Consider the following 12095-nt stretch of genomic DNA (forward strand, 5'->3'; position numbering starts at 1 on the left):
ACAATTAATCAATTTAACTGATCACTGGGAAAACCATTTTTCAATGTATGCATATTTAAAAATTTGGCTTTGTCTTTGTTTTTTTTAATGAACAGAACTTTAATGATTATTGCCCAGAGATTTTTAAACCATGTTTGAGCCAGTGAGTAAAATCACATGTAGACTTTGTTGTAAACTTTAGACAATAAACTTTTTTAATCACTTGACTTTTTGTATCTTTGTCTTGTTCCATCAACTCATTAAAATATGATTATGACATTATTATTATTCATCAGTCATCTAATGTTTAAAAATATATCCCAACCGTTGGTTCATCCCTACCCTGAAGACAATAATGGCATATAAACTAATGTAATTTGCATTATTTAATCTTCCAGCTCAGAGCAACAGTGAGGAAGAGAGAGCATTGGTAAGGCAGAGATACAGGACTGACACCCCAACTTCCTCGAGATACAGGCAGTGTTCTTGGTCCTTCAACACATCAGGCCCCTGATACAGGGGAGGCATGTGTTGGTGAGGACCGACAACCGCTGGTTTGTTTGTTGGTTTGTCCGTTTGCAGGATTACTCCAAAAGTCCGCAATGGATTTTAATGTAATTTTTTGGAGGGGTGGGGTGTGGCACAATGAACAATCTATTAGATTTTGGTGGCGATCCAGATAATGATCCGGCTTCGGGCTTTTTTTTTATAACTCCGCTTAGCCTGTGCATTAACACCACAGGCTTTGAGACATGCAGTGTAACTGATGACGCGTTCATGACGCGTCACCCAGCCTCTTTCCTTCTGCCTGCAGAGAGAGGGACAGAGAGAGAGCGGGGGGTGGAGGGAGGGGGGGACACCTGCTGAAAGGTTTCTGGGGTAGATGCTCCCGATAAAAAAGAACACAGTGTTCAGAGGAAGGATTAAAGTTAAAAAAAAAATGCACAGGAAGACTTGAAAAGAGCGCTCCTGGGGGCAGGGGGAGATGCAGCGAGCTCACCTGCAGGCATACATGCACCATCACGGGAAAGTCACTACAGAAACCAGACACAACAACTCCGGTATAATGTAAAATACTTTAGCTTTCCTTGGCGACGATAGGCTTAATCTGCATTCTGTGAACTTGTTTGGCAAGGTTTGGAATGTAACGGACGTTCATTTATATGTTAAAGTCCAACACTCCAGCTTTCTGTTTTATAATTTTAAAATGCCACATGATCTCTTTGATGTGGACTGACAGTACTGGTGACACTGATCAGATGAACATTTTGTCTTCATGTGTTTGGGTATTTGTGTGTATGTAAATGTGAGAGGGGGAGAAGCAGACAAAGAGACATGGTATTGTGTGTAAGTGTTGGTGTAGGCATGCAAATAAATCAGAGATATTCCATAATACACACAGCCTCTCTGTTCTTAGTTTATACATTCTACAGTAATAAAGCACAAGGCTTACCTTTCACGTATTTAATCTTTGCGCGACTTGTAATTACCTTCTCCAAATTGAGATTACACAATATAAAGTGATTCTTCCAAATATGCCAAAGCGGGTTTCAAATTGCTTACAGATAGATGAAACAATAAAAGCAGTGTAATACAGTAAAACAATGTAGATAATTTATGAATGAGGCTGAATATTCTGAATAGACTGTTCCACTATTACTGCCAAGGATCTGTTGACCTCACACGTCTGGAGGCTTAAGAGCAACACACACAGGCAGCTTAATAATGTGTGTCAAATCACTCACATGTGTCTGCATGTGGTCGCAGATCGGCATATGCCAACGGCACTGTCCTATTTCCAAGAGCCAATATCTAAAAGTGTTCAGAAAATGTGCAAACAAATCTTTAACACTGAATCTTCAAACTGAACTGACAATGCTGAATCACCATTGTCACAACAGAATCAGTAGCTTTTAGCATTGGAGCTCCACTCACTGGTGACTGAGAGCACTAACCTCGGCCGTGGATACTTCCTGGTTAAATGCAAGGCCTATTGAAGGAGGATGGGACACGGGCGCATACGGGTCTTGGGGTATAAGGTATAACACATGCGCAGTGTAACTGGAGCTGCAGTCGTGCGGTCGATTGGCTCAAATTTGCCGCGTGCAGACCAGATTTTACTTCGCATGTATTGTAATCCAAAGATATGACGCATTGATGACGTGTGACATCTCCTCTTTCCACCCTCCTTGGGATAAATGCTTACTGAAAGACTGCAAAAGCCATAGAAGAAAACTGATGTGATAACATCATGTTGATGTTATTAACTTTGTAAACAGCGCTTGTATTGGCCTAGTTTTCTACTGAACCGAACGTATCAGTTTGAACCTACAACTCACTGAACTGAACACCTGAACATCACAGCTTTATGTACGGTGATAGCTTATGGATGCACATCAAGTTTATTTAAACAATGCAATAACTTAGCTTAGAAAAACCCCAACATTGCCAATATCTAAATTGATACAGTAAAAATGTTGTATGTAGTGAGAGAGTACTGAAGTCAAATATATCCGTCATTGTCAGGCATTATTTATAAAAAAATTTCCAGCAACCCAAAAATAAAAAAATAAAGACATTTCCCTCATAAATTAGTGGTATTTTCTTTTTACTTTATAAGGGACATGTAATGTTTTATATTTCTGGTGAATATAATCCAATCAATTATATTTCCATATATGTATTTTGTATATACAGTTCCCTTTGTTAACACCTTATTTTGAAAACCGGACGTAGTCACACGTGTATTCTTTCGCTAACTTCGCCAAGTCCGTCTCTAGATCTCCCCGTCAGCTCCGTTCTCTTTATACATCCATGGTCAGCTCCATTGGGGCCGTTGGAAGACATTTAACATAAATGTCAGTATATGGGTGCTCTACAGTTGTAACGTCGACCGATTTGACCACGGAGATGAGAGTGACGGCCGGCTTACCGCTTACCGTTACCACAATACGATAACGTTTCCTGCCAGTGACAGCATGCAGCTTTAGCTGTGATGTCTAGCTCTGCTTTTCCTGGCAATGTGTGAAACCCCAAAGTGTTTCCATACTTCACTGTATGTGTAGTGTTTACGACTATGGATTTAAAATATGAGGATGCAGGTCATATCCACGCAGACTCTCTGCCGTTTTCTGTTTTTTATCTTTTTGGCTCGCTGCGGTTTGTTTTGTTTTTTGACGGATACGGAACGGATATGACGTCCCGTTACTCAGACTACAACAATAAAAGTGGTAACTTCCTTCTACCTCTGCATAGACTTAAATGAAGCAAATATATTGATTCTGGCATTTTAAAACATTATTTAAAAATCATAAAAAAAAAAAAAGAAATGTCCCACCCCTAGTATTAGTTGGTATTAACTAATAGTTTTTCAATGCCAAGCTCTCAAGTCAATACTCGAGGTGAACAATTCCCATCCTTTTCATTGCTTTAATTCTGCTGAACAGTGCAGTTCATACAGTGGTTACTGAGCTGAAATCTTCACATCTCAGGCGCTTTTTTTAACTGGATAGAAAATGGATGTGTGACAGTACATAACATATTGATCAAAACTGTTTTTGTTAATCACCACATTCGTAATATCCATGCAATCTCATTTAAGCAATGATCATTTTAAGATTAGATGTAAAATATACATCTTATGGCAAACTCAATATTATGATAATCAAAAGGAAGAAGATACCATTATGCTGTTTGGGCACTTCAGAGATTTCATTTCATTTAGAGATTCATTTGAGAATATGACCCTTTGAGGATATGTATGGTCAGACATGACGGGGAGCAAATATTAGTTGTCACCCAGGCATTGCACTCAGCGTTTAGTTGTTGGCCTGCATCTGAAAGGTAAGACTCTTACTTGGACTCTGAATGGAAACCACAAAACCTACTTTATATTGATTAATTGTCTTTGTTCACTTTTTAACTTATATAGTTGTCTGATAACGTATATGATAATTGACTGGAATGTTAAAAAACTAAATGTACATGCTTTTGTCAAAACGTTGAAGAATAGAGTTACAATTCATGACAAAAGTTTTTATCATTGGGCAATTTTGTTGTAATAGAGTCTAGTCAGGTAGAGAGAGGAGGGAATAATGTAATATGTAATTAACTTTAAGCCTTCAATTTATGTTTTTAAAATTGTTTTAATCATTAATGTAATGACTGTTTTTCATGTAATTGACAAATCGTTTCCTCTATTAAATTTAAAAAATAATGGCAAATGGCAATCGAAAGTTACCTGAACCCATGTGTTGAAAGTGCTCAAAGGTATTCAATTTATAATCATATAGAGAAAAGCGATCAAATCATCACATTAGAGAAGCTTTAACTTGCAAATGTTTTGTATTTTTCATGACAACTTAAATCAAAATTAAAAAAAAAAGATTAAGCTGATTCATTTGATCAATTATGAGACTAATAACTTCCTTTGTCTTGCTGATTTATCTTTATCTGCTGATTGTGAAATAGGTGATAATGATCTACTACACCAATGTTACAAGGATGAGAAGCTTCTTCATCCTTGGATTCCCTGGACTTTCACCAAAGTATTACGGACCTGTGTCAGCTCTGCTCTTTTTCGTCTACCTAACTATTGCAATAGGAAATGTTTTCATTTTAGCATTTGTTATTTACGAGAAGTCACTTCAAAAACCAACATATCTGGTCTTTTGTCACCTGGCACTGAATGACTTAACATTTGGCACTTTGACTCTCACAAAGATTATATCGAAGTATTGGTTTGGTGATAGCATTATTTCATTTTATGGGTGCTTTACACAGATGTTCTTTGTTCATTATTTAGGATCAGTAACCTCTTTCATGCTGTTAGTGATGGCTCTTGATCGATTTATTGCAATATGTATTCCACTGCGTTATCCTGTCCTAATCACTAACAACATCATCTCTGTGCTCTGTGGGTTCGCTTGGTTCATACCTCTGCCTTTGATGGTGACCATTGTACTCCATGCCCTCACTTTACCTTTCTGTAAATCAAACGTCATTGCTCAGTGCTTCTGTGACCACATTTCTATAACAAGTCAGGCATGTGGTGAGGACGTTAAAATTGTACAAGTCACTACTCTCTGTATGGCCATGTTTTGTCTCTTGCTCCCTCTTGCTTTTATCTTGTTTTCTTACATCTCCATCATCGTGGTTATTTTGAAAATGTCCAATGCTGCAGGCCGCAGGAGAACCTTTTCAACTTGTACGCCACAAATATTTATCACGTGTCTTTTTTATCTTCCCAGGTGTTTTGTTTATGTAGCTAACACTGTTGGATTTTCTATCAGTTTGGATGTTCGTATTTTACTGGTATTGTTGTACAGTCTTTTCCCTGCTGCTGTTAATCCGATCATATATTGTTTCAAGACTCAAGATATCAAGCAGACTTTGATAAAGAAGCTGAAAACAACTAGGGTTGGGATAGAGATAAAAACTTTCATTCTAATAACAGACTGATACCTCAGTCATCCACTCTAAAGGGATAATTGAGACTATTTAAATGTGATAATTTTTATTACGTAAAGGTTGGTATGATTGTGTAAATTCTATTTTTGGTGTACTTGTGTGTTTCATTATTATAAAGCGTGCAGTTCAGATGATAATGATATCTAAATGGTACTCACTAGTAATATCAGATGTAATTGCTTTACAAATACTGCACTGTATGACATACAATGGACATGATGAACTAACAGGAAGAAATAATACTGTACATTTTCTTCATTATGATAACTTCAGATACCACAACTTAAGTCTTTTACTCACACACAAAAGGGTGCAATTTTCATTCACTTATATTTACTGGGCACTACACAAGCCACTAGCATTAAAGGGCCCTATATCACACTTGGCGCAAAGCGGCGCACAGCACATCGTAACTGTCATTGCTAGTTTCAGACCGACGCAGTTGTCATTTCACGTGTTATTTACACGTTGTGTAAGTAGCAAATGCTCTTGCGCCCATGGGCGCGTTGGTCTTAAAATGAGGTGTGGGCAGGTGCATTGTTAGCGCATTGCTATTTTGAGGCAGCAGAAAGTGATTGCACCATTGACCAACAAAAATCTGGTCTAAAGTCTGGCACAGTATTTTCCTGCTATTTAAAGTGGCAGTAGGCAGAATATTTTTGGCATCATTGGACAAAAATTCTATAATAACCTTTCAGCATGTTGTAATTCAAGTGTCCTGAGAAACAACTAGACTTCTGCACCTCCTCATGGCTCTGTTTTCAGGCTTTAAAAAATCTACTTAGATCAATCACAGGTCATTTCATTGAGAGAGCGTTCCTATTGGTTGTGCTCCAGTCACGTGACCGGAACTCGGCGTTCCTTCACCAGATTTCACAATGGCGGCGGCGTCACAAACTTTCACATTTTACAGCTAAACCGTGCACTACAAGATGATTCTGAAAACATTTGAGGCGAGAAATAGGCATTAACGTAACATAATATTGATTCGTATTTGATCAGCGCTGCCTAGTTTGACCGTTTGATCGGAGTTCGCGGGTGATTTACAGCCGGCTCTCATAGACAGCATATGGACAGCAGACCTCAAATCAGCTCTTACTACTTGTTTTCCCCCGGTCAGTAAAATCTTGCAGATGCGGTTAGGAGCACCGGAGGAAACAGAGGCACATGATTTTATTCAGGTTACCTGTTTCATGTACTACTGTCAGGATATAGCAACCGTTTTATAAAAATAACTTTTTTGAATCATATTTGCTCCAATCTCGCCTACTGCTGCTTTAAAGTGTGCATTATTCCGATAGTAAGTAATCTTTCTCTCAGAATCAATTATACAAGTTTATGAGCAAAAATACTAAGCACATTGCATTTTGCCATTGTCAAAAGCTTTAAAAATATAGACTAGACAAACATCCACCAGTAATGGACTGATTAGTACAAGGTGTGGCTTTACTGTACACAGATGTGGGGGTGGGGGGTCTTTGGGTATGGTTAAGCCGTGCTCCACACCTGATGCTAATCAGCTAATTATTACTTCTCAGGCTTTTCACAAGGCTTTTTCAAGAAAGTAACATGCATGAACAAAAGTTCACACTCTATGTTGTGAATTGAAATTTAAGGCAAATGAAAGACTGAGGACCTTTTACAAACTTGACTTTAACACATCAGTCGCGCAAAAATATCCGTGGCACATTTTGATTGGTAATCCAAATTAATTTTACTCACTAGCTTGTCAGCTCAAGGAGTTCTGTGTGTGAAGTTGAAAAACAAAGATGGAGTGTCATACTTGAAAGATTGTAACTTTGGAAAATACCTATGTTGTGCTTGATTTTAATAATCAGCCTATACTAATATTCTTAATATTAATATTAGCTTCAGCTGAACTTTATTCAAGCAAATCCCTTGGCACGCTATACAGAGTGATACAGTATGTGCACAAGCACTTAAACAAAGGCTAGATTACAGAACCAGAACAGACTATCGGGACCCAAGGCCCTCAGGTGACCTGAAAAGTGGAGGTTCCCAGTGTGGCAATTTAATCCATTGCAAATGTGTTTGTTAAAAATGCATGCACCACTTTAGAACATTATGAAATAAAATAATACGGGCCTTTAGGCAACGCCTTCATCATTATATCCGTCTATAGTGCTTATTTGCATTTCTAAATGGCGTGTGGTGAAATCTCAGTGCTTATCTGTGATGAGGATGAGATGTGGAGTCGATCCGGTTGCTGGTCAGATGCTCAGCTGCTGCAAGTCCATTGGTGATGTCTCCAAGGTCCAACAGTCCACTATTCATTTCACAACTCATGAAATGCTGAAAAACCCACATAAACAGGCCAACATTAGTCTATATCAAAGTAAAAACACTGCAGGCCTGGCACTAAAATCTCTCCAAAATCCCAAAAGATAAATATCTATTGAAAATCTGATTGTAGCTCACTCACATTTAAGATATTTAAGACCTTTTTTGATATTTGGATGGGGGATATATTTATCTTTGTCGTTATTTATCACTATTATTACAATTATTTTTGATATGTGTACATGGATGTAGTCACTGAAACTGCTATTTATATATTTACTTTTACTTCTCTCTTTTTATTATTATATGATATATGATTGTTTACCTGCCTACATGCAGCCTATTGTTCCCTCCCCATTATTTCCAGCCTATGCTGAATCAGTTCCCAAGTAGGGGAGGCTATTTCAGTGGATGTGAGTCTCAGATCTGTTTGACTCTGATAAAGACGCAGTTGGCGTCGAAACGTTAGTGTTTAATAAAGTTTACTGCCTTAAATCTGTGTGCTCCAGTGTGCTTTGGAATTGCTCTCTGAAGTCTCTCCTGTTATTATGTTTCATCAACTCAATTTCATCCACAGCCAGCATTGTATCGAAGGGTCCAATTTCAGCCCTCATATAATTCTGTATTCACACTCCACAAGGACACATTACACTTAAACATAACTTGAATTAACAGTTCTGCAAGCCTGTAAATGTGAGTTAACAAAAGGAAAGCAGCTGCAGACAGTTGGTCTTTGGGAAAGTGCCTCTATAATGTACAAGAAACTGATCTACAAAAAGTATCCTGAATATTCATGTATCAAATAATGCACAAGTTACATAAGAAACAGACAAGAATGCACATATAGGACAGTTAGTGACATATGAATAATTAGTGTGACATTTACATTAAACATGGATGTCTTTACATGGGTTTCATACATTTAAGTATCATCACCCTCATCGTCATCATCACCATCATCCTCTGACTGTTCTGAAGATGTAAAAATAACCCAGTAAACACAAAAAGATCAAGAGTTTGGTGAAACATCTTTCACTGCCTGTTCAGAAGGGTGAATTAAGGCTGATTGGGAGGTTTTGAATTTCCGTCTTGTGTAAGCTTTCTTGCCATAAATAAAAAATAAAGGCCCAACACATGATACATTTCTGTAATACTGAAGATGTTACCTATCCATTTGAGGAGGAAAACAGGTTAGATCATATTCCAAGGAGGCATGACATACCCTTTTGTGTAAACTGACCCAACACCATTTTTTGGCAACATTTGGGTGATTGGGACAGCCCGTCTTATCAGTGATTTAGGCTAGTGTGAGCATATTTATTGCACAACTTAATTCATACTTTGATGTAATTCCACATGCACATTTTACTTTTCCTGTTCATCATTAAGAATTACGACTCCATGATCATTTCTGTTAAACTTTATTACTGAAGGCTTAAAAAATCTGTCCACAATTCATACAGTATAAAGCTGCCTTTCCTCACGGTCACAACAACCCCCTGTCTCCCACTCCCTCCCTTAATTCTCCCAAATTTCATTGAATAAATTGAATTGAGGTAAAACAAAAATGCTTAAGGTAAAAAATGAATTGAGTTGATTTTGGCACATTCCAGGCCCTGGCCAAGAACCTTAATTTGGGTGTGTTCCCTGCCTCCACTATCTCCCTTATACTCTTCAATGGTTCCCTTCATCGTGTCCTGACACGTCTCCAAAGGATGGGGAGGTTGTTGAAAGCAACATTGCAAGAAATTCAAACTCAATTTATCTCAAAGCTATAGACAGAAAAGAAATCATAGACATAGTTAACAAGTGCAAGAATAAAACATCTACTGACTTGAATGGAATCGATATGACGATAGTCAAGAAAGTCATTGACAGTATTGCAAACCCCCTAACCTACATTTGTAACTTATCATTCATAACTGGCACATTTCCACATAAAATGAAAACTGCTAAAGTTATTCCACTATATAAAACTGGGGACAAACATAATTTCACTAATTACAGGCCTGTATCTTTACTTTGCCAGTTCTCTAAAATATTGGAGAAACTGTTCATTGGAAGATTAGATAACTTCATTGACAAGCACCATTTACTGACAGACAGTCAATACGGGTTCAGAGCAAACAGATCAACAGCAATGGCATTAATGGAGCTAACAGAAGAAATAACCAGTTGTATTGATAACAAGAAGTATGCGGTAGGAGTATTTATAGATTTAAAAAAAGCATTTGACACCATTGATCATGATATATTATTCAATAAAATGGAAAGGTATGGTATAAGAGGGGTAGTGCTGAACTGGTTGAGAAGTTATATAGGAAACAGGCAGCAGTACGTGCAAATAGGGGACTACAAATCAACATGCTCAGGTATTACTTGTGGGGTCCCACAGGGGTCAGTATTGGGTCCAAAACTGTTTATTATGTATATAAATGACATAGGTAGGGTATCAAGGACACTGAATTTAGTTTTATTTGCAGATGACACAAATATTTTTTGTTCTGGGGAAAATCTGCAGCAGCTTTTGGAGGTGGCCACAACAGAAATCAGAAAATTGCAACGGTGGTTTGACAGAAATAAATTGTCATTAAATTTGGACAAAACTAAATTTATGTTATTTGGAAACCAAAAAATAGACATACAAGTAGAAATGATAATAGATGATGTGACTATTGAAAGAGTATATGTAAATAAATTTCTGGGTGTAATACTGGACCACAAAATCTGCTGGAAACCTCAGATAAATTATGTAAGAACAAAGCTGGCAAAGAGCATAGCAGTCTTAGGGAAAACAAGACACACACTGGATCATAAATCACTGCACATTCTGTATTCTTCACTTGTATCACCATATCTGAATTACTGTGTAGAAGTTTGGGGTAACACTTATAAAAGCAACTTACAACCATTATGCATACTACAGAAGAGAGCAATCAGGATAGTAAATAATGTGGGATATAGGGAACACACGAACACACTGTTTTTGAAGTCATATGCATTGAAATTTATGGATTTAGTCAAATTTAAAACCGCAATAATTATGTTTAAAGCAAGACATAATTCACTTCCGGGCAATATTCAAAAAATGTTTTGTGACAGGGAGGGGGGTTATAATTTAAGAGGAAAATTTAATTTTAAAAAGCATTGTGTTTGTACAAAAAAGAAGAGTATGTGTATTTCAGTCTGTGGGGTGGATTTGTGGAATGGGTTAGGTGATGGGTTGAAGGGGAGCACAAATATAAATCAATTAAAAAAGCTATACAAGAAAGATATTTTTGGGAGGTACATGGTTGAAGAAGAGTTGTGTTAAAGGTTGGTTATATACTTTTTAACTGCGGATGTATTTGTGGGTTGTAAATAAATTTGGGATGCTGTTCATATATTCAACTTGGGATGTAAATAAATCTGAGATAGTTTTTATATTATATTATATTATCATTCTATGATATATGAGTTAATAGAGGAGAAGTGAGAAAGGGGTAGGGTAATATAAGTTTTTCTTCTACCTACTCCTTTTCGGACACTATAACTCTTGTTTTGTTTGTTATTATTTTGTATCTGTTTTTATTTATTATATGTTCGAAATAAAGTCTTTCATTCATTCATTCATTCATTCATTCATTCATTCATTCATTCATTCATTCATTCCTCACTCCACTTGTTGTATTTTTTCCTTGCTGTTTCTTTATCTTTATTCTTTCCTTTTGCTCTCCCTTTTGCTGTCTTTCTGCATCTCTCTCTCTGTCTTAATGGTGCCTCTGAAATAGATTAATCAGGATTAGTTAGGGATGGGTTAAGAGGTCAAGGCCAAAGTTAGTATTAGGTTTGGCTTGTATGTGTATTAGGGTAAACTCGGTGCAAAATCCAGCTAGTCCATGAACATTTTTGTGTTTCATTAGGGCAGTGGTTCTAAACCTGGGGGTCGAGACCCCCAAGGGAGGTCAGGAGGAGAGAAAAAGTCACATAATGCATCAAAAATCCACAGTGCCTGGAGCACATTGGACAATGCTGAGGCACTAGCTGTTACAACTAAACTAAACTCGGGAAGTAGCGAACACCAACCTGATTATTGGAGGGCCGTAATTTGAAAAGGTTGAGAACCACAGGATTAGGGGTCCGCACACACTAATGTAGAGCATACACAGCATACAAAGTCGTTCACTATTGCGAGGTTGATCATTTTCTTCATTAGTAAAGCTAGCACTGTTAAAGCTAGCACTTTTAGCACTGTCCCAATCACCCAAAACCATGCTGTCCCATTCACCAAAACACGATGGGACAAAATAAAAACAACTCAAATCCAAAAATAGAAACATAGTATTAACAATTTTTTTTTACTGATT

At 37.3% G+C, this 12095-nt stretch overlaps 1 protein-coding gene across 1 annotated transcript; it reads left to right on the plus strand.

The window, feature by feature from the left end:
- Positions 1-130: 130 nt before the first annotated feature.
- LOC141770988 (olfactory receptor 2AT4-like) lies at positions 131-5439 on the plus strand. The gene is made up of 2 exons (XM_074640837.1): positions 131-142; positions 4450-5439. The coding sequence occupies exons 1-2, from the start codon at positions 131-133 to the stop codon at positions 5437-5439; spliced, it is 1002 nt and encodes a 333-aa protein (XP_074496938.1).
- The last annotated feature ends 6656 nt before the right edge of the window (positions 5440-12095 follow it).

This window comes from Sebastes fasciatus, chromosome 7, assembly GCF_043250625.1.
Source record: "Sebastes fasciatus isolate fSebFas1 chromosome 7, fSebFas1.pri, whole genome shotgun sequence".
Classification (NCBI taxonomy): Eukaryota; Metazoa; Chordata; class Actinopteri; order Perciformes; family Sebastidae; genus Sebastes; species Sebastes fasciatus.